Genomic DNA, 26,187 nt, shown 5'->3' on the forward strand with positions numbered 1-26,187 from the left:
GGATGCCACTCATGATTGAACGGGCTCATAGATTAGGTCCCAAGAAAGTCTCTCCTGATGGAGCTTTAAAAAATAGAGCATGCTTATTTAAACTTTTAAAATATCAAGATAAGATTGAATTATTGAGACTGTTTAAAACAGCTGAACCCCCAGTATTTGGAAATTGTAGGGTGCTAATGTTTCAAGATTTTTCCTCTGAGACCTCTTCGAAGAAAAGGGGTATGGAGCCCGTATTGCACTCAACTTATTAATAAAGGGTTAAAAGCGCGGATGATTTATCCAGCACAAATTTTAGTGGAAGATCGGGGCATTAGGCATTCTTTCGAGGAGGTCTCAGAGGTTAAAAAATATATAGAATCCATTTGAGTGTATATTAGCTTAAGATCCGGTGTCGAAATGAGAATTAGGCCGAATCCTTTGTATAGCCCTATTATGGTAGGGAATTTATGGTGTTGATTTTAGTTAAGGTTAGCGAAGTTGATATGTTTGTTTTATGTGTTGTGGGGTTTGTTGGGTTATTTTTCTTTTTTTTTTCTCCTCCTCTTCGCCTTCCTCTCCCTCCTTCCCTCCTCTTCTCCTACCTATTCTTTCGCATTGAATGGTTTTGGGGCGTATATGGTCCCCTTGGAACTCTTCAGCGGAAAGGCTAAGACTAGATGGGTGAAGAAATTAAAGTATTATCTTGGAATATAGGGGGAATAACCTCCCCCATTAAGCGTAAGCTGGTTATCAAAAAACTATCTAGTTATAAACCTGATATAGTCCTTCTACAGGAGACACACCTTAACCAGCAAGAAGCAGCAAAACTAAGGATAAAGTGGGTAGGGGAAGTTATATCCACATCTGGTGGAGCTAGAAGATGTGGGTTAGCTATTCTTTTACATAAAGATTTAGTTTATAAGCTAATTAAAATAGAGGTAGATGAGGCAGCTAGATATATTATTCTTCAAATTCAGTTAAAAAATGTAAATTTGGTGATTTGTAATGTGTACGCCCCTAATAATTTTTCTAGAGTTTTTTGGGAAAATATAAAATTAAAATTGCTTCCGTTTGTTTCTGAAAATTTAATTTTAGGGGGTGATTTTAATGCAACTCTCTGCCCTATACTGGACAGATTTTCAAAAAAAAAAGTTTCGTTTCATAATAGAAACGCGAAATTCTTAAAACAATTTTGCAGGAGGCTGAAGTTAGTGGACATCTGGCGATTAAAAAACCCAGATAAATTGGCATACTCATGCGAATCTAAAGCTCATGGGACTTTCTCAAGAATAGATTTGTTTTTAATTTCTGGAACACTTTCGACGCAGGAAGTAGAGAGTGAGATAGGAGAGATCTGTGTCAGACCATGCTATTATCTCATTAGCCCTTTTATCCAGTAACAAAGATAGACTTAAAATACCCAGATTTAGTTTCCCTCGATATCTATACACCAATCCGAAATTTGTTAATTTTTTGAAAGCATCATGGCAGCGTTATTACAAGGAGAACTTAAACTATATTAATAAACCGGAAATATGCTGGGAAGCTTTTAAAGCTGTCCTACGGGGAGAGATTCAAGCATATGTAAGTATTGGAAAGAAGAAGAGCAGAGCACGGGAAATTCAAATCATAAATCAAGTAAGGAATACCTATACAAAATATTGTCTAAATCCCACAGTAGGAAATTGGGGTAAATATAGAGAAAATAGAAAGGTAAGAGACCTCTTTCTAAAACAAAAATTAGTTGAGGACGAAGCAAAAATAAATCTTCACTTTAGAGGTGTACATGGGTGTTGTTAAAAGTAGAAAAAAGAAAACTCTAATTTTAGCCATTCAATCAGATAAAGGTAGAGCAACAGAAACAAAAGGGATTTTAGAAATTTTCCATTCTTATTATCAGCAGCTCTACTCTGAATCTGCAATAGATAATGCCAATCAGGATTTATTTTGGGACATGATCAAGGTCCCTAAGTTATCTAATGATTTCAATACAGGAAATCAGGAAGGCTATAGATAATCTAAAAATGAATAAAGCTGCGGGTCCTGACGGGTTTCCCGCTGAATTCTATAAATGCATAGGCGATGATATACTTTTAATATTAGAAAAACTCTTCAAATTGTATTATAGTACAATGCATCCTATCTCAAACTACTTCTCTGCAGCGAATATCTCTCTTATCTTAAAGAAAGATAAGGATCCAGAAGACCTGGCCTCTTATAGGCCTATATCAGTACTGAATATAGATTATAAAATATTAATGGCAATTATTGCTGCGAGAGTTTCTAAGTGTCTACATAATATTATCCACCCAGATCAAACCGGTTTTATGCTAGCCAGAAATCCGACAAAAAATATTCGTAAATTGATCAATGTGTTGGACTATGTTTGGAATGTGGATTTGGGTAGGAAGAAGCCTTTATGGCAAGATACTGTTCTATCTTTGGATGCTGTCAAAAATTTTGACTCAATTGTTTGGGAATACTTATTTAGGTCATTAGAGCAATTTGGGTTTGAAGGAGAATTTTTATATTTCATTCATAGATTATATCATAATCCAATATCCTATCTTCTTATTAATGGGACTCTATCGCCAAGAATTACACTTCAGAGGGGCACCAGGCAAGGATGCCCGTTGTCCCCCTTACTTTTTAATATTGCGTTGGAACCTTTAGCAATACGGTTCAGAGAAGCTCTATCTGGAATTCAGTTGGGTACATATTGTTTAAAAATGTTATTATACGCTGATGACGTTTTGCTATTTCTGGCTGATATGCAGCAATCCATAAGGGTGGTTCTACAAATCCTGAAACTCTTCAGTTCTTTTTCAGGGTATAAGGTTAATTTAGAAAAGAGTGAATTATTGTGTCTTAATAATACCTCAACAGCAATATTTAATTCTCCCTTTAAACAAGTTGAGGCGATTAAATATCTTGGCCTAGTTTTGCATAGAAATCCTAGTTATTGGTACAAAGCTAATTTTGAACCTCTGTTCCACAAGATTGGTATAGATCTACAACTCTGGGCTGCCTTCCCACTATCCATGATAGCGCGTGTCAATTTAATTAAAACTATTATTTTCCCACGTTTATTATACCCGTTGCAGAACCTTCCTCTATTCATACTAAATAAGGATCTGAAACTAATCAATGCCTCATTTTCTAAATTTATATGGAATAATAGAAAACCCCGGATGTCACTGGGGAGACTTATGCAAAAAACAGGAGTAGCTGGTTTAGCACTCCCTAATATTAAACTTTATAATCTGTCCGCAATGGCTAAAATAGCAATAGATTGGCTCGCTGGATCTAATATTATCTCATCTGGTGAGATAGAATCTTTTCTAATTACACCATTTTCGTTGAAAGCGATCCTACATTCTCAAGTCCAGAAACTGCCTCAGAATGTTAGTTGTCTCATTTCTATTAAAAATATAGTACATGCATGGCAAAAATTTTGTTCAATTTTAGAGTTGGATTATTCATTCTCAGAATATCTACCTATTGTAAGTAACCCTAGTTTTCTCCCTGGGCTATATCAAAAAGTGTTTAAAGATTGGGTGGATAAAGGATTATACTTCATAAAACAACTTCTTGATGAAAACTGTCAAGTTATCTCAGCAGAGACTATGTTTAGTAAGTATGCTATACCTAGATCTAACCTATTTGCGTATTTTCAAATTCACCATTTCATTCTAGATCAGAAATGGCAGAGTAGTGCCACAGCGGGTTGGGCCGATATTAAACTTTGCATACAAAAATTCATCACGGGGGATGCATCAATTTCTTTGATGTATGATATTATGTTAAATAAGCAAAGCCTATCTATTAGGGACAATATATGTAAATAATGGATATTGGTAATTCCGTCGATAGACCATGAAATGATCTCTCAGAGTTTTGACTTTCTTCACAGATGTAAAGTGCCAGTAATATGGAAAGAATCACATATGAAGGTGATAAATAATTTTTACGTTTCACCCTTGAAAATGAATAAGTTCTACCCCTCCTCGGTTAACTTGTGCCCAAGGTGTGCACATCATAAAGCAGATATTCTCCACATGTTTTGGTCATGCCCTAAAGTTAGACAACTCTGGTTGAAAATTATTTATTGGTTTAATAAACTATACAAAGTCTCAACTGCGTTAGCGGCGGAGGATGTTATTTTGCTATTATTGCGTAATAACGCCCTCAATAGTAACACTATAAATAGTATAAACACAATCATATTGGTGGTTAGATACTGTATACTTAGAAATTGGAAATGTAAGGCTGTACCAGGATTAGCTATGGTGCTTAAAACACTTCAAAATCAAATAGTCTTCGAATCATTTCATTTATCTGATGCCTCAGAGAATAGAATTAAGAAGTTTTTTTGGAGCTGGTCCCCAGTCATTTTAACTTATTCAGCGGCTAGTCAAAAATTGATTCTTTCCCCTTTTCTATCATCAGTTAGCTATGCGGAACTGACCTTATTGAATGTCTTTCCTCATAGTTGAATAAAACAATTGTGAGGAGTCCGGTTGAAGGGGGGGGGGGGGGGGAGGTGGGGGTGGTGGAGAGGAATTATTACAAATTTTTTTTTTTTTTTTTTTTCCTTTCTCTCTTTTTGTGTTGGTGTTTTAGTCTTGTCTTGTCAGTCATTTACGAGGAATCTTATAGCTGTTTCATATATCCCCCCATAAAGGTGGGAATAATCTAGATGGTTTATAAATAGAGTTGTTGTGGGATTTAAAAACTCTAGTACAAAGAGAATATGGGAATTATGATTATTTTTTCTTTTTTATTCTTTTCTGTTTTCCATCATGCTTATGTCGGAAGCTGCGTCTTCTTGATAACCCATCGTATGTTGTTTATAGAATTGTATGAAATATATAAGTATCTGGAAAATGGTTTTTGAATGTCCACTATGAAATGATCAGGTTTTTTTTTCATTTGTTGTTAGGTGTTAATATACGGAGAAATATTTTTATTTAATTTAAATTTGTGGAACAGAAAATGAAGAGCTATTTCTATCTGTTAAAATGCTGTCATATGTAGAGTTGTATATATAGGACTTATTATGATTTATATGATGGTGTTTTTATTTTTTCTTTTCTTTTTAATAATTTTGCATTCTTGTTTGTCACTCATGAGAGTTGTTCACAAATATGACCTCGTTTGAATAGAAGGTGGAAGATTTTTATCACATGGAATGTTATTTTGATGGTGATGATATATTTTGATTTATCTCTCTTGTTTTGTATTTACATGTGAAAAAAAAACAAGGAATACACAACAATTAAGTAGAAAAGGCTATACCGGTATAAGGTATGTCCAGAAAGACCAGGTCTTTCTGGACATACCTTATACCGGTATAGCCACTTTTCTGCTTAATTGTTGTGTATATTTATTTACCAGGCTGCACCTCTTGAAGTATGGATTGGCAAAAAGATTACAAGATACTTAATATTATGTATGGTTGAGCTTAATAATTTTTCCCTCTTTTTTGTGTTACGTAGGAATACTGAGGCATCTAATGTCAGTGTCACATCAATTTTTTCTAAACTAAATAGAATGACTATTGATAACTTGAAGAAAAATACCAATATCATACTGAAATAGGGGCTATTGTTGTCTTGGACAAAGATTATTATATTCATGAGATTGAAAAACAACTGGCTGATTCTAAAATGTACATGCCATTAAACAATAATCCACTGGCCAAGATACAATTAGAAATCAGGAGATTCCTCAATAGAGCTAAGGAAGTGGGTATTATTTCAGAGGAAGTTGTTAAATTCTTAATTGTCCCATATCCTATAACACCCATTTTTTATACACTCCCGAAAATTCATAAAAATGAGAAAGAACCACCTGGCCACCCCATTATCTCTGGGGTGGGATCTATGTTCTCTAACATTGAAATTTATCTTGACAAAATACTAAGACCATTTGTGGAAAAATCCAACTCCTTTATAAAAGATACAGGAGATTTTTTGGGGAAAATACATGACCTTACTCTGCCAACCACTAAATTTATTTTTTATAGTCTAGATGTATCCAGTCTTTATACATCAATTCCACATTCTAGTGGTATAGGAGTTATAAACAAAATATTGACACAATCTAACCTAATCATTCAGAATGTGATTTAATAATACAATTGTTGGAAATTATTTTATATGATAATTATTTCCTTTTCAAAGATCAGACTTATTTGCAGTTAAATGGGACTGCGATGGGTTCCAACGTCGCTCCAACCTATGCTAATATTTTTATGAATTGCTTTGAAGAACTTTTTGTCTGAGAATCAACTATTCAATGGCAGACCTATTTAAGGAAAGAGGGTACCCAGAGGCCACTATTAATGAAGAAATGAATCATGTTTTGAAAATGCATGATGATCCCACTTTGAATAAGAGAAATACACAATATGATACTGAGAACAAGGAGACTTCTTTTTGTCTTTCATTACAATAGAATAACAGAATTATGCGCCTAATTAAAAAACATTAGGGGATATTAAAATTGAGCAATCCTCATGTTGCAGAATTTCAGAAACCCCCTATGGCAGCGTTTAAGAGGGAGTGATGATTTATCCAGACAAATCCCATATAGGCAGTAAAAGAGATGGATATTATCCATGCTTGGGCTGTTGTAATTGTAATAACCTGATTAAAGGTAAATATATTTTTCACCAGAGAACAGGAAAGAAATTTTTCATTTCAGGATTCTTTACCTGTAATATAGAATATGTAATAGATATCCTTAAATGCCCATGTTCCAAAATTTACGTAGGTGAAACAACAAGGAAGGTCCATGAAAGGATAACGGAGCATAAATCTAATATCAGGACTAAGAACCCTAAATCCCCAGTTGCATGCCATTTTAACGAGGCTGGACATGCTACAAATCAACTAAGATTTCAGATCATAGAATTTGTTCCAACAGAAAGGCAAGGTGGGGACAGGGAAAAAAGACTGAAACAAAGAGATTCATTTTGGATATACCATCTAGAAACAAAGGGCCCACAAGGTATGAATAAAGATTGGGATTTATCTGTATTTTTGTAAGTATCTGGGTATGTTATTATATAAATCACTGATGATCTCATGAGTGTCGTATTATCCCTGAATGCCCCTATTATGTGCATGTTGATAATTGTATTATCTATTATGAATAAATACAAGTGGTAACGTATATTTTAGTAGATTAAGCATTTAGATTATGTAGATATATATAGTGTTATATTGTATTACATCATAAATAAATTCAAACCCTAGATTATATTCTTTTAGCAAGGGGAACAGAGATCTTAATGTTAGATAAATAAGGATACGACATGTTAGATTAGATTATCTGATTTAAAAAGAAAATATAATAGGAGGGGGTTCTATTTACTCTCTAGCTGACAGACTTTGAAGAGGTTAAATAAAATCAAGGGGAGGTGTAATTATGTGAGAGGTGTTAAGTAATTACATTTGTAAAACTTTGAATACCTGTGTGATGTCACAGTGGGAGGTGTCTGTATAGGCTATTTAACCCCTTGAGTGCCAACGACGGCTCTGAGCAATCGCAGTTTCCCACTCAGGTGCTAACAACAGCTCAAAGGCATCGCTAGCACTCTCCCATCTTGAGGGAGATCTGGGGGCTCCCACCCGCTCCTACCCCGGCGATCGGGCCTGTATAGTGACAGGCATCGCAGAGGCTTCACGTTATGCGTGGTGACGTCACGCGCAAGGACATGACGTCACCGCACAACTTTATTTAAACTTAAAGGGACAGTCTACACCAGAATTTTTATTGTTTTAAAAGATAGATAATCCCTTTATTATCCATTTCCCAGTTTTGCATAACCAACACAGTTATATTAATATACTTTTAACCTCTGTGATTATCTTGTATCTAAGCCTCTGCAAACTGCCCCTTTTTTCAGTTCTTTTGACAGACTTGTAGTCTAGCCAATCAGTGCCTGCTCCCAGATAACTTCTCGTGCATGAGCACAGTGTTATCTATATGAAATACGTGAACTAACACCCTCTAGTGGTGAAAAACTGTTAAAAAGCAATCTGAAATAGGTGGGCTTCAAGGTCTAAGAAATTAGCATATGAACCTCCTAGGTTAAGCTTTCAACTAAGAATACCAAGAGAACAAAGCAAAATTGGTGATAAAAGTAAATTGGAAAATTGTTTAAAATTACATGCTCTATCGGAATCATGAAAGTTTATTTTGGCCTAGACTGTCCCTTTAACAATGTTAAGTATAGGAAAAGGGGGCATGCTGCTTAGAAGCCTGTATGTCAGGCATCTAAGCAGCTACAGACCCCCAAGACCAACCGTTGGAAAGGTAATCGCCTAACTTTTCCAACAGTGTAAGTCTTGGGGATCTAGAAAAAGAAAAAAAAAGTTTAAAAAAGAAAGTTAAAAAAATAAAAACACCCTTTGAACAGCTTAGCATCCTGGTAGAAAAGTGCTTAGCACTCAAAGGGTTAAGGACACATGTTTGATTTTAACCATGACTAATAACCACTAGGTGTGAAACGTTGTACTTTTACTGGCTGCAATAAAATATTTCTAAGATTTATCTTCGGTGCTGCTGGACTCTGTTTTGGATATTCAAGAAGTCAGGCCTTGGTGGTGAGGTCTTTCAGAGAGCACGCAGTCTATTTCTCTGGTGCTATAGGGTCTTTGATTTTTTTTTTATTAAACATGAAGAAAACCGCATATGATTTGCTTTAATAAAACAAAATACATAAAAATCTATTTTCTTTTACTTTTTAGGCAATTAATCGAAAACAACTGAACACAATCTCTTTTTACTTATACTTGAGATGCTTTTATTTTAATTAAATATTTATTTTGTATTACTGAACAGCCCAGGCTTATTACATAAAGTCTGAGACAGTTTTACATAGTTTTCAGATCTATGGGTGTTTAGGAATGCATCCAGATGTGCTTAGCAGGAGGGGGAAGCATCTTATAACAACTTTTCTAATAGCCACAAAAAAACCACACACGGAGCAGGTGGATCTACAATTAGCCTAATGGGATTATAAAATATCCTCATACAGGGGCAGAATATAATACAATGCTCATTGGCGAGCTGTCAACATACAAATTTGTGTTAAAAAAAATCTCAATGTTCAAAAATAAATAAAAGTAAACCCAACCAATATAACGACTCCTCAGTTTATCTAAATTTGTATTATAACCGCATTGGGAATATTAGCATGCTTTAGCGTTATCTCAAAACATCTAGATATCTCATGCTTATGGCAAAGAGGAACATTATAAGTTTTCAGACTATAAGCGTATTACGAAATTATCTTGATTATTTGTCGGTTTCGCTAAACACACATCACTGATAAGTCCAAAAATAGAATAATTTTATAACGTCTTCCAAAATCATATAATTGATGCAGTCATCTCGACAAAATATGGAAAAAAAGTACACGGTTTCACTTTAGCAAACAACAGTGATCCTGTAACGAGCTACACACGCCACAAAATGGCATCTCACGATCGATGCAATCTTTAATATGGCGGAGTTATATGACGTCAGGGCGTCAAAACGAAGGAAATGCAGAAACTCCAGCCCTCTTGCTTCCTGTAGCTTTCCGTACCAAGTGATTGCTGCAGTCACGTGAGTACTGTGGCGTCACAGGTTCTTTATTCGTATAGGAACTAGCTATTACCAGAGGCGTTGCTCCCTGCTGGCAAATCTTCTGGTTAGCTGAACTACAATCCCCATCAGGCAGCACAAATTTGGAAGGTATTTTGCATGGGTCCTTTATTCACTCATGTGACTGAGCAACTGAAGAGGAAGATAGAGTACGATATTCCTGAGAAGAGCACGGATCTAGAGGGTTGTTATGTATGTAGGGGTTAGCTGACCTTCTTCTATTTAATCTCTCCAGAATTGTGTGTCTGTGTAATGCCCAGCGCAGCCATGAAGAAAAAGGTAATATATCTCTTAGTATGGGGTCTAATGCTAAAAATGTAATGTCTTCCTTGTTTTGTAGCATTTCGGTCCAGATGTGAAATATGTTCTACATGCTCTGTGTTAAACAGCTTTTAATTGTGTGTCTGTACGTGTGTATATACAAACCACAAAAAAGACCATTTTAAATTTGCTTTTTCATTTTAATAATTTTTATATATATACAAATGGCTAAAGATGATTTTATCCAAAGCCAAAAAGAAATATGACCCTAATATATTTATTAACACCACCACCACAAATTGTACTAGTTAAAGGGATATAAAACCCAACATTTTTCTAACACTTACTATAAGGGACATACTAGTGCAAAAATAAAATGCTCTAATGCTTTAGATTATTATGTTCTTGCTATTATGCTCCTCCAACTATGGGTTTAATTTCCACTAAGAGGTTGACCATAAAACTCCAGTTGCGAGCTGTTCCTAAGCAGGCTACATACGTTTGTTGCACCTGTTTTGGTCACTGACCATGTTCTATTCAGGACCAGCCATGCATTGTGGGTCCTGAGCAAGATTTTAGGCGTTTGTTTAACCCTGGCTGTTTGTGGGTATTAAACACAGCAGGAAGCATTTTATCTTTGCATTAGTATATCCCTTTAAACATATTTTTATTTATCTATACACGTATGTGTGAATTTTGTGTACCAGCATCTATAATTGTTAGTAAGTATGATATACTTTAGTATACATATGGTAATGATTTATGAGCTTGAGTTTCTTAAGCATTTTTTTTTCTCCTTGCATATTTCTTTTAAAGGGACACGGAACCCAATTTTTGTCTTTGGTGATTCAAATAGAGCAACTTTCTAATTTACTCCTATTATCAATTTTTCTTTGTTCACTTGCTATCTTTATTTGAAAAAGAAGGCATCTAAGCTTCTTTTTTGTTCAGAACTCTGGACAGCACTTTTTTTTTGGTGGATGAATTTATCCACCAATCGGCAAGAATAACCCAGGTTATTCACCAAAAATGGGCCTGCATCTAAACTTACATTCTTGCATTTCAAATAAAGATACAAAGAGAATTGAAGAAAATTTGATAATGGGAGTAAATTAGAAAGTTGCTTAAAATGTCATGCTCTATCTGAATAACGAAAGAAAAATTTTGGGTTCAGGGTCCCTTTAAGCAATGTATATATTTATAAATATGTACATGCATGATTCTGCATGAACCAATAGATTTTTTTTAAGTACTCTAACCCTGTCGCAAGAGTATAGGGGGAGGAAACTAATGAACATAACCAAATGAATATGGGCAGCTTTGGTACAAATAGAGAGGGCCTTAAAAATGGGTAATGAGAGGCACCTCCAAAGTGGAAGACACAATAGGAAATCCAAAATGGTATACATAGGAATTTAAACATGTTTCCTTTACATGAGGGGGTGTGAAGAATAATATATAATGCAATATCCACTTTTTGAAACAAAATATTCTGAGTTGGCTAGTGTCTCTTCATCTGACTGTATGAGTATTTCTCTCAATAGCAAAGATAACAGTAAGCCAGTAGAATTATCTGTACATATACCACTTAGACTCAATGGCTCCACACTGTTTGATTTAACTGCCAACGAAGCATTTTACTTAACATATTTTATCTCTGGTAGGTGCTGCTGATGGGAAAGAGTGGGTCTGGAAAGACCAGCATGAGATCCATCATCTTTGCAAACTATATTGCCCGGGACACACGACGACTTGGGGCAACAAGTAAGACTTTACTTTCACAACTAATGATTAAAAGGAACTTAAAGGAACACTAAACCAAAAAAAATCTTTCATGATTCAGATAGAGCATGCAATTTTAAGCAACGTTCGAATTTACTCCTAATATACATTTTTTTTCTTCGTTCTCTTGCTATCTTTATTCAAAAAGCAGAAATGTGATGCATGGGCGCCGGCCCATTTTTGGTTGAGAACCTGGGTTATGCTCGCTTATTGGTGGGTAAATGTAAGCCTCTAATAAGCAAGCGCTATCCATGGTGCTGAACCTAAAATGGGCTTGCTGCTAAGATTTACATTCCTGCTTTTAAAATAAAGATAGCAAGAGAACGAAGAAAATTTGATAATAGGAGTAAATTAGAAAGTTTCTTAAAATTCCATGCTCTGTCTGAAATCTGAAAGAAAAAAATTGGGTTCAGTGTCCCTTTTAACTATTTGCTGTGTGCAAAGAACCTTGCAGTTTGTATAATACTTTGTTTTCATATATCTTTCAGTTGATGTTGAGCACTCTCATGTAAGATTCTTAGGGAACCTGGTTTTGAATTTGTGGGACTGTGGTGGGTAAGTACACTTACTATCTATGGAGGTGGGGCTGACTCCTGTAGCTCTGTCTTGTTTTTATTTGAATAGAAACGTTCCTAGCTACAAAAAAATCTGTCTCATAAACTTTGCATCACTTTGCTCCTCCTATGGTATTATGCATATTCCAAACAGTTTAGAATTACTTTGCATTTTCACTAGTATTTTTGCTTTAAAGTTCATGGGTGACTTCTTTGCAATGTTTTGCTTATTATTAACCCCTTGCACCCTTTTCACATAGGGACTATGTTAAAGGGATATGAAACCCAAAATATTTCTTCTTTCTACTGGTATCTTTATTTAAAAAGCAGGAATGTAAGCTTAGGAGCTGGACCATTTTTGGTTCAGACCCTGGGCAGCGCTTACTGATAATCAGCAAGCGCTACCCAGGGCGCCGAACCAAAAATGGGACAGCTCCTAAAATTTGGGTTTCATATCCCTTTAACACAGTACTTTGCCTAGCGTACTGTGTTTTCGTAGTACCTACGTCCAGCACAGAAGCGCATGTTGCAGTCCCTGCTGTCAGCTTTGACAACAGGAGACACAAACAGGGGCAAAAGGCATCTGCCTTCATATGGTAATGGAGCACTGATCGTGGTCACTTAGTATATGAACAGATCTCTGATCATTACAGAGAGTGACATTCTTGCATTGGTGCCGGCAGGTGGGCAGCCCAGGGTTGGGGGAGTAGGTCCCTACACAATGGCAAATTGGTTTATACAAGACTGTGTACAATATATTAACAAGCAGTGACGTAACTACTTTCGGCCAGTTGTTTAAAAACATTATATTTAGTCATAATAAAGTTAGTTTTTCATAGTGCTCTGTTTTATAGAGTCTATATTGTTTATGTTGTGCACAGAGCAGGAATGTTAACACGGCCTTAGCTTGCCTGCATTTATATGTGTTCTCTAAAAGCAAAGTTTTTATATGAATTGCTAATTCATTAACTGTTTAAATTATTATTTGTGCATGGAATCATTAAAGTTTCTAGTCCCTTACAACAGATAACTGAGGGATAAAGGGATACTAAACACAATTTTAACCCCTTAAGGACCAGCGACGTACCCTGTATGTCACTGGCCTTTTTTTGGGACTTGATTGTTTTATAGCGTGGTCTTGCCACCAGCGTTGAGACTGCTCTATTCCACAAAGACTGCTGGAGGGAGGGTATTAATAGCGTCTTCTTGCTAGACTTGTGCTATTATGTCCTGAAAAAAAAACCTTAATGACCAGTGACATACAGGGTACATTGGGGTCATTAAGTGGTTAAGCAACTTTCTAATTTACTCCTATTACAATTTTTTTTCTTCGTTCTCTTGCTATCATTATTTAAAAAGCATGAATGTAAATCTTAGAAGATGGCCCATTTTTGGTTCAGAATATGGGTTACGCTTGCTTATTGGTGGTTAAATGTAGCTACCAATAAGCAAGCGCTATCCAGGGTGCTGATCCTAAAATGGGCCAGCTCATAAGCTTTACATTCATGCTTTTTAATTAAAGATAGCAAGAGAACAAAGAAAATTTGATAATTGGAGTAAATTAGAAAGTTGCTTAAAATTGCTGCTCTATCTGAATCACAGAAGAATACATTTTGGGTTTAGTATTCCTTTAAAGGGACAGTCAACACCCGTCAGAACTTAATCCCATAATTTAGATCCTCAGAATAAGATGCGCCTGCACCGCCTCCCATGTTAAATACCTCTAACGTTGCCGCCTCCCATGTTAAATACCTCTAACGTTATAGGAGTAAGCGTCCACAGCACATACGTTTTTCTGCTGTTGACATAGCCGCCAAAGTCTTCCTTCGTCCCCTTCTCTATAGATTGCAATGCTCATTTGTGTTCTTGCTAATGCGCATGCGCATTTTAATTTCTGCCCGCTCGCAAGCAGAAATCTGAAGTGCTGCTGCGAATCGCTATGAACGCGGGTAAAGAATCCCACTGAGGACTCTATTCTGATTGGCTGCTAAGTTTTTAAAAAGAAAGGTAATACGTTAGGCTGGGTGGAATTTGGCGGCCATGTTTACAGCAGAAAAAGGTATGTGCTCTGGACGATTTCTCCATATCGTTACAGGTATTTAACATGGGAGGCGGTGCAGGCGCATCTTATTCTGAGGATCTAAATTATGGGATTAAGTTCTGTTGGGTGTTGACTGTCCCTTTAAGCCCTTCAGTGCCAAGAATTTCAGAAGTGTGGTGCCAAGCAGCAATTAGCGGTCTTACCAAAAAACAATGGCAGCACATTGCACGTCTACTATTTCTGAGCAAAGGGAGTCCCAGATATATATGTGTGTGTGTGTGTGTGTGTGTATATATATATATATATAATGTATGTGTATATATATATATATATATAATGTATGTTTGGTCTTAGCTAAATCAGAAGATGCCAATGAACAAATTTTGAGATTTTCTTCTACAATTAGAAAGCTTACACGTTTTTGTGGAATGCTATATTATTTTTGTTTGTTTTTATGTAATTTTACAATCATTTCTTAATTCTGTGAATACATAGCTAGTTGAAACGATCATCCACTGAAGGCTATTATTATTTTTTATTTTTTTTTATGCCAAAAACATAGTTTTCATAGGTAAATAAAAATGAGAAAAGGGGCTCTATTTCTGTTTAAATGGGGTGAGTGCAAGTTTGGGCAAGTTTTTCTGATACTCCTATAAAGGATTTATTATAGTTTCTTTCATGTAATTGGCAAGAGTCCATGTGCTAGTGACGTATGGGATATTCAATCCTACCAGGAGGGGCAAAGTTTCCCAAACCTCAAAATGCCTATAAATACACCCCTCACCACACCCACAATTCAGTTTTACAAACTTTGCCCTCTATGGAGGTGGTGAAGTAAGTTTGTGCTAAGATTTCTACATTGATATGCACTTCTCAGCATTTTGAAGCCCGATTCCTCTGAGTACAGTGAATGTCAGAGGGATGTGAAGGGAGTATCACCTATTGAATGCAATGGTTTTCCTCACAGGGATCTATTTCATAGGTTCTCTGTTATTGGTCGTAGAGATTCATCTCCTACCTCCCTTTTCAGATCGACGATATACTCTCATATACCATTACCTCTACTGATAACTGTTTCAGTACTGGTTTGGCTATCTGCTATATGTGGATGGGTGTCTTTTGGTAAGTATGTTTTCATTACTTAAAACACTCTCAGCTATGGTTTGGCACTTTATGTATTTATATAAAATTCTAAATATATGTATTGTGCTTATATTGGCCATTATTCAGGTTTTCAGTATATTTCCTTTTTGCAGACTGTCAGTTTCATATCTGGGAAATGCTTTTTTATGAAAATGTATTTCTTTACCTGGGGTATAGTCTCTTTTTCAAATTGACTGGTTTTTAAATTTGCGGGCAGAATTAGGCTTGCAAGGGCACAAAATGCCGAAGTTTATTGCGTCATTCTTGGCGCAAGATTTTTTTAGCGTTAAGTTCGTTGACGCAAACTCGTAATTTCCGGCGTCTTAGTTGACACCGTGTCCTTCACAAGGTTGCGTCATCTGTGACGGGAGTGTGTCATTTCCGGACGTTTTTGGCACCAAAAAATATTTTCATTATTTAAGACGCCATTCCTTTTTGCCTCTCGCCTTTTTCTATGTCAGAGGGCTATGCTGTTTGCATTTTTTCCCATTCCTGAAACTGCCATATAAGGAAATTGATAATTTTGCTTTATATGTTGTTTTTTTCTCTTACATTTGCAAGATGTCTCAATCTGATCCTGCCTTAGAATTCACTATTGGATCCCAGCTGCCTGATAACAGTTCTACCAAAGCTAAGAGCATTTGTTGTAAACTTGTGGAGATTATAGCTCCAGCTGTGGTTTGTAATAGTTGTCATGATAAACTTTTACATGCAGAGAATGTATCCATCAGTAGTTGTTCATTACCTGTTGTTGTTCCCTCAACATCTAATGCACAAGATATACCTGTAAATTTAAAATAATTTATTTCTGATTCTATTCAGAAGGCTTTGTCTGCCATCCCGCCTTCTAATAAATGTAAAAGGTCTTTTTAAAACTTCTCATAAAGTTGATGAAATTTTCAAATGACCGGCAACATGCTGAATTATCCTGCTCTGATAAGGATCTATCTTGTTCAGAAGATCCTTCCTCAGATATTGACACTGACAAATCTTCTTATTTATTTAAAATGGAGTATATTCATTCTTTGTTAAAATAAGTGATGATTACATTGGATATGGAGGAAACTAGTCCTCTTGATATTAAAACTAGTAAACGTTTAAATTCTGTTTTATAAACCTCCTGTGGTTACTCCAGTGGTTTTTCCAGTTCCTGATGCTATTTCTGATATGATTTCTAAGGAATGGAATAGGCCTGGTAGTACTTTTTATTCCTTCTTCAAGGTTTAAAAAATTGTGTCCTTTGCCAGCAGTTAGATTGGAGTTTTGGGAAAAGATCCCTAAAGTTGATGGGGCTATCTCTACTCTTGCTAAACGTACTACTTTTCCTACGGAAGATAGTACTTCTTTTAAAGATCCTTTAGATAGGAAACTTGAATCTTATCTCAGGAAAGCCTATATATATTCAGGTCATCTTCTCAGGCCTGCAATTTCTTTGGCTGATGTTGCAGCTGCTTCAACTTTTTGGTTGGAAACTTTAGCGCAACAAGTATTGGATCCTGAATTGTCTAGCATTGTTAACTTGATTCAACATGCTAATAAATTGTGATGCCATTTTTGATATCATCAAAATTGATGTTAAATCTATGTCTTTAGCTATTTTAGCTAGAAGAGCTTTGTGTCTTAAATCTTGGAATGCTGACATGACTTCTAAGTCCAGATTGCTATCTCTTTCTTTCCAAGGTAATAAGTTATTTGGTTCTCAGTTTCATTTCAACTGTCACTGGGGGGGGGGGAGGGAGTTTTTTTGCCTAAGGATTAAAGACCTAAGGTTAAATCTAAAGCTTCTAACAGTTTTCGTTCCTTTCGACAAAATAAGGAACAGAAACCTAATCCTTCCCCCAAGGAAACTGTTTCCAATTGGAAGCCTTCCTCAAATTGGAATAATTCCAAGCCATTTAAGAGATCAAAGCCAGCCCCCAAGTCCGCATGAAGGTGCGGCCCTCATTCCAGCTCAGCTGGTAGGGGGCAGATTAAGATTTTTCAAAGATATTTGGTTCAAAATCAATGGATTCAGAGTATTGTCTCTCAGGGGTACAGAATAGGATTCAGAGTAAGACCGCCTGTGAGAAGATTTTTTTTTTTTCTCTCACAAATTCCAGCAAACCCAGTAAAGGCTCAGGCTTTCCCAAAGTGTGTTTCAGACCTGGAGTTATCAGGGATAATCATGCCAGTTCTGTTTCAGGGACAGGGTTTTATTCAAATCTATTAATTGTCCCAAAGAAAGAAAATTCATTCAGACCAGTTTTGGATCTTGGTTTCCAGATAGATTCAGTGTCCATAACTTTGTCTCTAACAGACAAGAGACAATTTAAAATTGGTTTCAGCTTGTCGGAACCTTCAGTCTCAATCATTCCCTTCAGTAGCTATGTGCTTGGAAGTTTTAGGTCTCGTGGCTGCAACATTGGACGCGATCCCCTTTGCTCGTTTTCATATGAGACCTCTCTCCAGCTTTGTATGCTGAATCAATGGTGCAGGGATTATACAAGGATATCACAATTAATATCCTTAAATCCCAAATGTTCGACTATCTCTGACTTGGTGGTTAGATCACCATCGTATAATTCTAGGGGCCTCTTTGGTTCGTCCAACCTGGACTGTGATCACAACAGATGCAAGTCTTTCAGGTTGGGGAGCTGTTTGGGGATCTCTGACAGCACAAGGGGTTTGGAAATCTCAAGAGGCGAGATTACCAATCAATATTTTGGAACTCTGTGCAATTTTCTGGGCTCTTCAGGCTTGGCCTCTGTTGAAGAGAGAATTGTTCATTTGCTTTCAGACAGACAATATCACAGCTGTGGCATATGTGAATCATCGGGGTGGGACTCACAGTCCCCTAGCTATGAAAGAAGTATCTCAAATACTTTCTTGGGCGGAATCCAGCTCTTGTCTAATTTCTGCGGTACATATCCCAGGTGTAGACAATTGGGAAGCGGATTATCTCAGCCGTCAGACTTTACATCCGGGGGAGTGATCCCTCCATCCAGATGTGTTTTCTCAGATTGTTCCGATGTGGGGTCTTCCAGAAATAGATCTGATGGCTTCTCATCTAAGCAAGAAACTTCCCAGGTACCTATCCAGGGATCTTCAGGCGGAAGCAGTGGATGCGTTGACACTTCCTTGGTGTTACCAACCTGCTTATGTTTTCCCGCCTCTAGTTCTTCCAAGAGTTATCTCCAAAATCATCATGGAACAGTAGTTTGTATTGCTGGTAGCTCCAGCATGGCCTCACAGGTTTTGGTATGCGGATCTTGTTCGGATGTCCAGTTGCCAACTTGGCTTCTTCCATTAAGGCCGGACCTTCGGTTTCAAGGTCCGTTTTGCCATCAGGATCTCAAATCATTAAATTTGAAGGTATGGAAATTGAACGCCTAGTGCTTAGTCATAGAGGTTTCTCTGACTCAGTGATTAATACTATGTTACAGGCTCGTAAATCCTGTTTCTAGAAAGATTTATCGATTTTGGAAGACTTATATTTCATGGTGTTCTTCTTATAAATTCGCTTGGCATTCTTTCAGAATTCCAAGAATTTTACAGTTTCTTCAGGATGATTTGGATAAGGGTTTGTCTGCAAGTTCCTTCTGTATTATTTCACAGAAAGATTGCTAAGTTTCCTGATATTCACTGTTTTGTACAGACTTTGGTTCATATAAAGCCTGTCATTAAATCAATCTCTCATCCTTGGAGTCTTAATTTGGTTTTGAAGGCTTTACATGCCCCTCCATTTTAGCCTATGCATTTTTTGGACATTAAACTACTTTCTTGGAAAGTGTTCCTTTTGGCCATCTCTTCTGCTAGAAGAGTTTCTGAACTATCTGCTCTTTCTTGTGAATCTCCTTTTCTGATTTTTCATCAGGATAAGGCGGTTTTGCGGACTTCATTTAAATTCTTACCTAAGGTTATGAATTCTATATTATATTTTGGGTTGTGCATTATTTTTTTCAGTGAAAAATTACTGTTTTTATTTTTATCCCTCCCTCTCTAGTGACTCTTGCGTGGAGTTCCACATCTTGAGTATTGCTATCCCATACATCGCTAGCTCATGGACTCTTGTCAATTACATGAAAGAAAACCTAATTTATGTAGGAACTTACCTGATAAATTCATTTCTTTCATATTGGCAAGAGTCCATGAGGCCCACCCTTTTTTATGGTGGTTATGATTTTTTTTTGTATAAAGCACAATTATTTCCAAATTCCTTTGTTGATGCTTTTTACTCCTTTCTTTATCGCCCCACTACTTGGCTATTTGTTAAACTGAATTGTGGGTGTGGTGAGGGGTGTATTTATAGGCATTTTGAGGTTTGGGAAACTTTGCCCCTCCTGGTAGGATTGTATATCCCATACGTCACTAGCTCATGGACTCTTGCCAATATGAAAGAAATGAATTTATCAGGTTAGTTCTTACATAAATTATAGTTTTGAAAGGCAATGCTATCAAAAAGGAAATGCTCTTTTTATATAGAATTTTAACTATCTACTCTTATGATTTCACAGGCAGGATACATTCATGGAAAACTATTTCACAAGCCAGCGTGATAACATCTTCCGCAATGTAGAAGTCCTAATATATGTATTTGACGTGGAGAGTAGGGAATTGGAAAAGGATATGCACTACTATCAATCCTGTCTTGAAGCCATTCTTCAGAACTCTCCCGATGCCAAGGTCTTCTGTCTGGTGCACAAGATGGATCTTGTGCAGGAGGATCAGAGGGACCTGGTTAGTGATCGTGTCTTATGGATATGCTTAGCCCGCTCTACTAATGTGTATAATTCAGGAACAGCAAATACATCTCTAAAGTGTTTATAGGACACTCAGCCCTGGTTGACCAATATAAGGGTCAACTTGTATTGCTTTAGATCGGGTTCTTCAACCATTCCCCCCCCCCCCCCCCCCGCCAGGACCCAATACAATTATACCACGTATCTTTTTGGGACCCTATTTTATGCTTTGTCCGAAACTTTCTGAATTTTGGCAAAGTGACTAAAATGTGTGTATTTTTTTTATATGTGATTGTAGTCAAACTTGAAAGTGTTGTAATAGGTAATAAAACACACCCACCCACACACACACTTTCATACAACACACACTCTCATATAACACAGACACACGCACACACACGAGTCGCTACTCCCGTAAATTTGTTTTTTTGCGACCCAGTAAAATGGGTCGCGACCTGTGGTTTGGGGAACCCTGCTTTAGATGATGTTGCAAGCATTTTAGTAATGTTGGTGACTTTTGTTCTTGTCATTCCAGATTTTTAAGGAGCGTGAGGAAGATTTAAGGCGCCTGTCTCGGCCTTTAGACTGTTCTTGTTTTAGGACATCCATTTGGGACGAAACATTATACAAGGTGTGTTTACTCAACATGAGAATGAATCTATAAATACTTTAAAATTATATTTATTATATTCAAATAGTAATGTAACACAACCATTTTTCATCTTTTAAAGATACTGCATGTTCACTTTGATAGAAGCATTTAAAGCTTTTACTTTTCACTGACCAATTTCAAAACTCATTTTGCCATAATTGAACTTGTCATCGAGTTTTGAGTCATCCTTAAGAATGTTGGTTGATTAGGTTGTGCGATCAAAGGAAGATCTAGAGCTAGCAAGGCCATAAGCAGCTATTTTATATTAGACAAAATTGCAGATATGTAGACCTTATTGGTAAAAAAAATGTAGTTGTGTTTTTTTAGCTAATTAAAAATATTATTATTAGTGTTTTTTAAATGACAGTGTTGTATGTATTAGTAATAATTTAAAACCATATGTTTTAAAAAATGCAGCTGTAATAAGTTAAAGGGACATTAACCCCACATATTTTCTTTCATGATTCAGATAGATTTGATGATTTTAACCCCTACACCCAATAAGACGTGTGTGTATGTATGTATGTATGTATGTTGTGCGGTACTTTGCGCATTGTACCGCACAATGTATATATACTTCTGAGCTTTAGGAAACTCCAGCAGTCTCGGCTGTTAAATTGCATGTATCTGTAATGATCTTTTGCTAGTGCCGGCTGGAGGTGTGGGAGGGAATCTGGGAGGCGGGTGGGCAGCTCAGCAGCAGAGGGAGGCGGTGGAAATAAAAAAAAAAAATAAAGGGAGAGGGAGGAAAGGGGCGCTACACTACAGAATAAGGGTAGGGTGGAGGCTCCCTAACTAATCGCAGGAGTGGGAGGTAGGGGGACCACTATACTACAGAACATTTTTTTTTTTTTTTTTTAAGTTAGACAGCTGCCAGTACCTAAGATGACGTACAATAGTTAGAGGGGGGAGGATTAGAGAGCTGTTTGGGAGGGATCAGGGAGGTTTAAGGGTAAGGGGGGGATCACACACTGGAGCAAAAATAAAAACATATACAAAAAATTTTAATTTAAAAAAAATGCCTAAAATCTTCTTACTGGCAGACTGTCTGCCAGTACCTAAGATGAGGGTGAGGGAGGGAAGAGAGCTGTTCAGGCAGGATCAGGGGGTTGGAAGTGTCAGATGGGAGGGTAATCTCTACACTAAAGCTAAAATTAACCTTACAAGCTACTTGATTAATCCCTTCACTCCTGGAATAAGAAAAGCATAGTGCGCAGCTGCAATTAGTGGCCTTCTAATTACCAAAAAGCAACGGCAAAGCCATATATGTCTGCTATTTCTGAACCAAGGGGGATCCCAGAGAAGCTTTTCCATTTTTTTTTTTTTTTTTTGTTTTGTTTTTATTTGATCACATTTGGATGTGAAATGGTGACATGATATATACCAAAATAGGCCTAGATCAATACCTTGGATTGTCTACTTTAAAAAAAATAAAAAATGTGTATATATAGTGTGTATGCGTGTGTATATATACATATACATTTTTTTTTTATTTTTTTTTACAAGTAATTAAAAACAAGGCTCTATTTCTGTTTAAATGGAGTGATGGCAAAAATGCTAATAATTGTAATTTTGGGCAAGCTTTTCTCTGAAAGTCCCAGTGGTGAAGGGGTTAAACAACTTTCCAACTTACTTCTATTATCAATTTTGCTTCATTCACTTGGCAGCAGCAATGCACTACTGGGAGCTAGTCTAACACATCTGTAAACCAGTGACGAGGCATATATGTGCAACAACCAATCGGCAGCTAGCTCCAAGCTCCTGAGGCTATCTAGGTATCCTTTTTCAACAAAGGACACCAAGAGAATGAAGCAAACTAGATTACAGAAGTAAATTGGAAAGTTGTTTAAAATTGTATGCTCTGTCTAAATTTTTAATATACAGATTTCTTTACAAATTTACTTTTTTTCACATTTTACTTTTTACTTGGTCTGTCTCTAGATGCAGGTGTTGGGTACATTTAGCTGCATTAGTCTTTAGTGACTGCATAGGAAATACCCTTAAATGGACATTTAAAGTTATTTGTTTATATGTGCATTGCAAAAAAAATTCATACAAAATAAATGTTTTAAACCATATTGAAACTGTAATTTTGCAAATCCACAGAAACATTAATTGAAAAGCTTGTTGAAAGGGGTTTATCATCTTTTCTTTGCGGTGTCTGCTGAATTCTGCAGAATGCACTCCAGCCTCTCCAAGGGAGTGGAAAAAGTGCAATTATTTTACATTTCAAGGGACATTAAACACCCCCTTGTTTTATTTAAAAGTTCTGTTTTGTTCCTTGTTCTCTAGATGGGACAAAAAGCAAAATTGGTAACTTAGATTTTCTAAATGCTGCTAACTACCTAAACCATCTTTTTGACTTGTAGCATTTGCAGGTATAGAATTAAACGCCACACTTTTGAATTACAGGTAAAGCAAGCTAAATAAATGATAAAATTGCAACAACAAAAAATTAAATACATAACCAAATCTTTTATAGAAAATTTTGAGTTTAGTGCCCTTTTTAAGTCTCTAGTTGTATGATTGTGCAATTTACAGTCTGTGCACACCTTGCTACTGCAGGCACCAAAAAATGAATGTATTCTCCCCGTATCTGTCATGCACACAAAATGTATATTGCTTTAGTTATAGCGTTTGTATTTGTAGATTATAATGTTTTCCCTCTACTACTATATGTCCTATATATCCTAGTACTGTGTTAGTGATGGTGTAAACGTTTGGGAACATGCTCTCAAAAGTGTTCACTTACATCTTCTTCATTCCCTGCAGCAAATTAACAAAACTTAAACTAAAGACTGACATGTTAAAGCGAACTGTTTAAATGAAAGAATATGATTTTTCTTACTATAGGTCCTTTTCATTCGTATCTAAAACAGATAATGTATAAAGTAATTGGAGGAAACCGTTATATATGAAACTTGGGTGGTACGTTATTCACCCAAACTATCTGTATATTGTATCACAAACATTTTCCCCTTTTTAAAATATCTGTCCTAGATGTCGACACTGCTGTCAGCTGCTGTTTTTCCTGCAGCATATGGTGCATTTAATAATCACTTCACACACAGTATTCCTAAGCTGCAACATGCTGGGAATTGTAGTTTTCAAGACACTGCTTAGGGCTGGACCGGGGATATTGACAGCTCCTGCCTGTGCATTATTGGCTGTCAACGGGCAGGGTTGCACAGGAGCGCTTGTGTTCAATGGTAAATGAAGGCAGCAGTTTGCTGCCCACTAGAGGACAAGACGGGCGAATATGTATGCCCCTGTCCCTCCGCGGATGATAAATCGAACCCTAAATAGCTAAAAGTAGTAAACTTTCCCATCAATAGCAGACAAAATAAAAGAGAAATGGGTGTTGGGCAATATGGCAGTTGCCAAAGGGTGTCAAACAAACATTTTACCATCTTGGCCACTTTTGCCATTAGTTCTCTACCACAGCCTTAGAATAATTGTATTATGTATTTTTTAATTTCTGTACATGCCTGTCTGCTTTGGAGCAGCAATGTATTACTGGTGTATAGCTGCATGCAGCTGGTGAGGTAATGACAAGAGATAAAAGTGTATAGTCAAATGTTCCCACTAAATTATTTACCAACGGTTTTTACTCCTCTCTTTGCATCCCTGTTTAATGTAGCACAGTTTAGCTGAGGGGCTGATCAGTCCATCAAAGTCTTACAAACTTTTGGTTTCCTTCTATCCCAGGCCTGGTCCAGTATTGTCTATCAACTCATCCCAAACGTACAGCAGCTGGAATCAAATCTACGTAACTTTGCCCAGATTATTGAAGCTGATGAAGTGCTGTTGTTTGAGAGGGCAACTTTTTTGGTAAGATGGAGCTAGAGAGAGAAGCCTTGTACAAAATCTCTACCACACCAAAGAAGATCTGTTTCTGGGGCTGTTACTTGTAATGTTGTGTGTTTTTTTTTTTTTTTTTTTTTTTTTTTTATGTCCTCCTAGGTCATCTCCCACTATCAGTGCAGAGAACAGAGGGACATTCACAGGTTTGAGAAGATAAGCAACATTATCAAACAGTTTAAACTGAGTTGCAGGTGAGAAAGTGTAGTGTTCACCAATCTGATTTGTTTAATATCCATCCACATCACTTAGTAACTTTTGTCCTGTATTTTTTTTTAACAGTAAGTTGGCTGCCTCCTTTCAGAGTATGGAAGTCCGCAATTCCAACTTTGCTGCCTTTATAGATATCTTCACTTCAAACACCTATGTGATGGTTGTTATGTCAGACCCCTCAATACGTGAGTTCATATGAATACTCTCTCACCAAACTTTCTTGCTTTCATATTTGCCGAGCTTAACACCTTTACACTTTGTCACTAAAGCACTCTTTTGTTACACAGTTAAAGGTTTTCTTTTGGGACATTTTTTATTGCTTGTACACTGACCTTATCTACTTTTGTTCCACAGCCTCTGCTGCTACCCTCATCAATATTCGCAATGCCAGAAAGCACTTTGAGAAGTTAGAACGCGTGGATGGCCCCAAACACAGCTTGTTAATGCGCTGAACCTTAAACCTAGTGCTGAAGCTGGAACTGTCTTTATCACTAATCCCCCCCTCAGTATTTTCTGAAGATTATCAGTGCGCTCATTTTATTGCATGAGGGTTTTCTCCCCTGAACGAATTTATTTTGTGTTTTGAAGACTTGACATGATTCTGTTCAAAATTTATGGAACCTTCACCCAGATTTTGACCTTTTAAGTTGCTGAGGACTTACAATGATGGACTTGTTTGTCTCAATTTCTTGAATCCTCTCTCATATACATACTCTAATTTAAGCTTCTTTCATTTACCACTTACCAGCTTCTATGTGTGTTTCTAACTCTTGCTTGACTTCAGAGTATCCCTCTTTGAATTCTCTGCTTAGAACAATCCACTGGAGCTTTCATCTGAGAACTATATAGAAAATTTCACATACTGTCTCTAAAGCCCAGCTCACTGATTAGTTTTATTACCCTATCTTTTGGATTTTCTCTCACCATGTGGATGATGGACAGTTATTTTGTCTTTTAAGGTGAACAGACTCTTGAGCAAGCCGCTTGCTCAGAGGATGAGGAAATATATTCAAATGCCACAAATTCAGTATATTTTTTGTTCTTGGAAATAAAAACAAAATATTTATCCTTTAGAAGTGGTGTGTAAATGTGTATGGGAGAATGACAATCCGAGTCCATAAGTAGGACACAAAGATAAGATGGGAAGATTTTTATTCCCATAGTATATGTCATGGGATCCCAAAAGAATGTGTATTTTCCTATTATGATACTAAAGAATCCATTCCCCCCAAAGCAGTAGTATTGGCTTTACTATGTTTCTTCTATCGGTTATTATTGGCCAGTACATTCTTTATTTACACTACATCCTCAACTGAGTTATAT

The 26,187-nt window shown here is 36.6% G+C and overlaps 1 protein-coding gene across 1 annotated transcript; it reads left to right on the forward strand.

Annotated features, from left to right (window-relative positions):
• The first annotated feature begins 9,651 nt into the window (after positions 1-9,651).
• LOC128645752 (ras-related GTP-binding protein A) lies at positions 9,652-25,940 on the forward strand. The gene is made up of 9 exons (XM_053698974.1): positions 9,652-9,918; positions 11,565-11,664; positions 12,171-12,237; positions 19,914-20,136; positions 20,674-20,769; positions 24,499-24,621; positions 24,754-24,845; positions 24,934-25,049; positions 25,219-25,940. The coding sequence occupies exons 1-9, from the start codon at positions 9,892-9,894 to the stop codon at positions 25,314-25,316; spliced, it is 942 nt and encodes a 313-aa protein (XP_053554949.1). The 5' UTR covers positions 9,652-9,891; the 3' UTR covers positions 25,317-25,940.
• Positions 25,941-26,187: the final 247 nt, after the last annotated feature.

Source organism: Bombina bombina, chromosome 1 (assembly GCF_027579735.1).
Source record: "Bombina bombina isolate aBomBom1 chromosome 1, aBomBom1.pri, whole genome shotgun sequence".
NCBI classification, from domain to species: domain Eukaryota; kingdom Metazoa; phylum Chordata; class Amphibia; order Anura; family Bombinatoridae; genus Bombina; species Bombina bombina.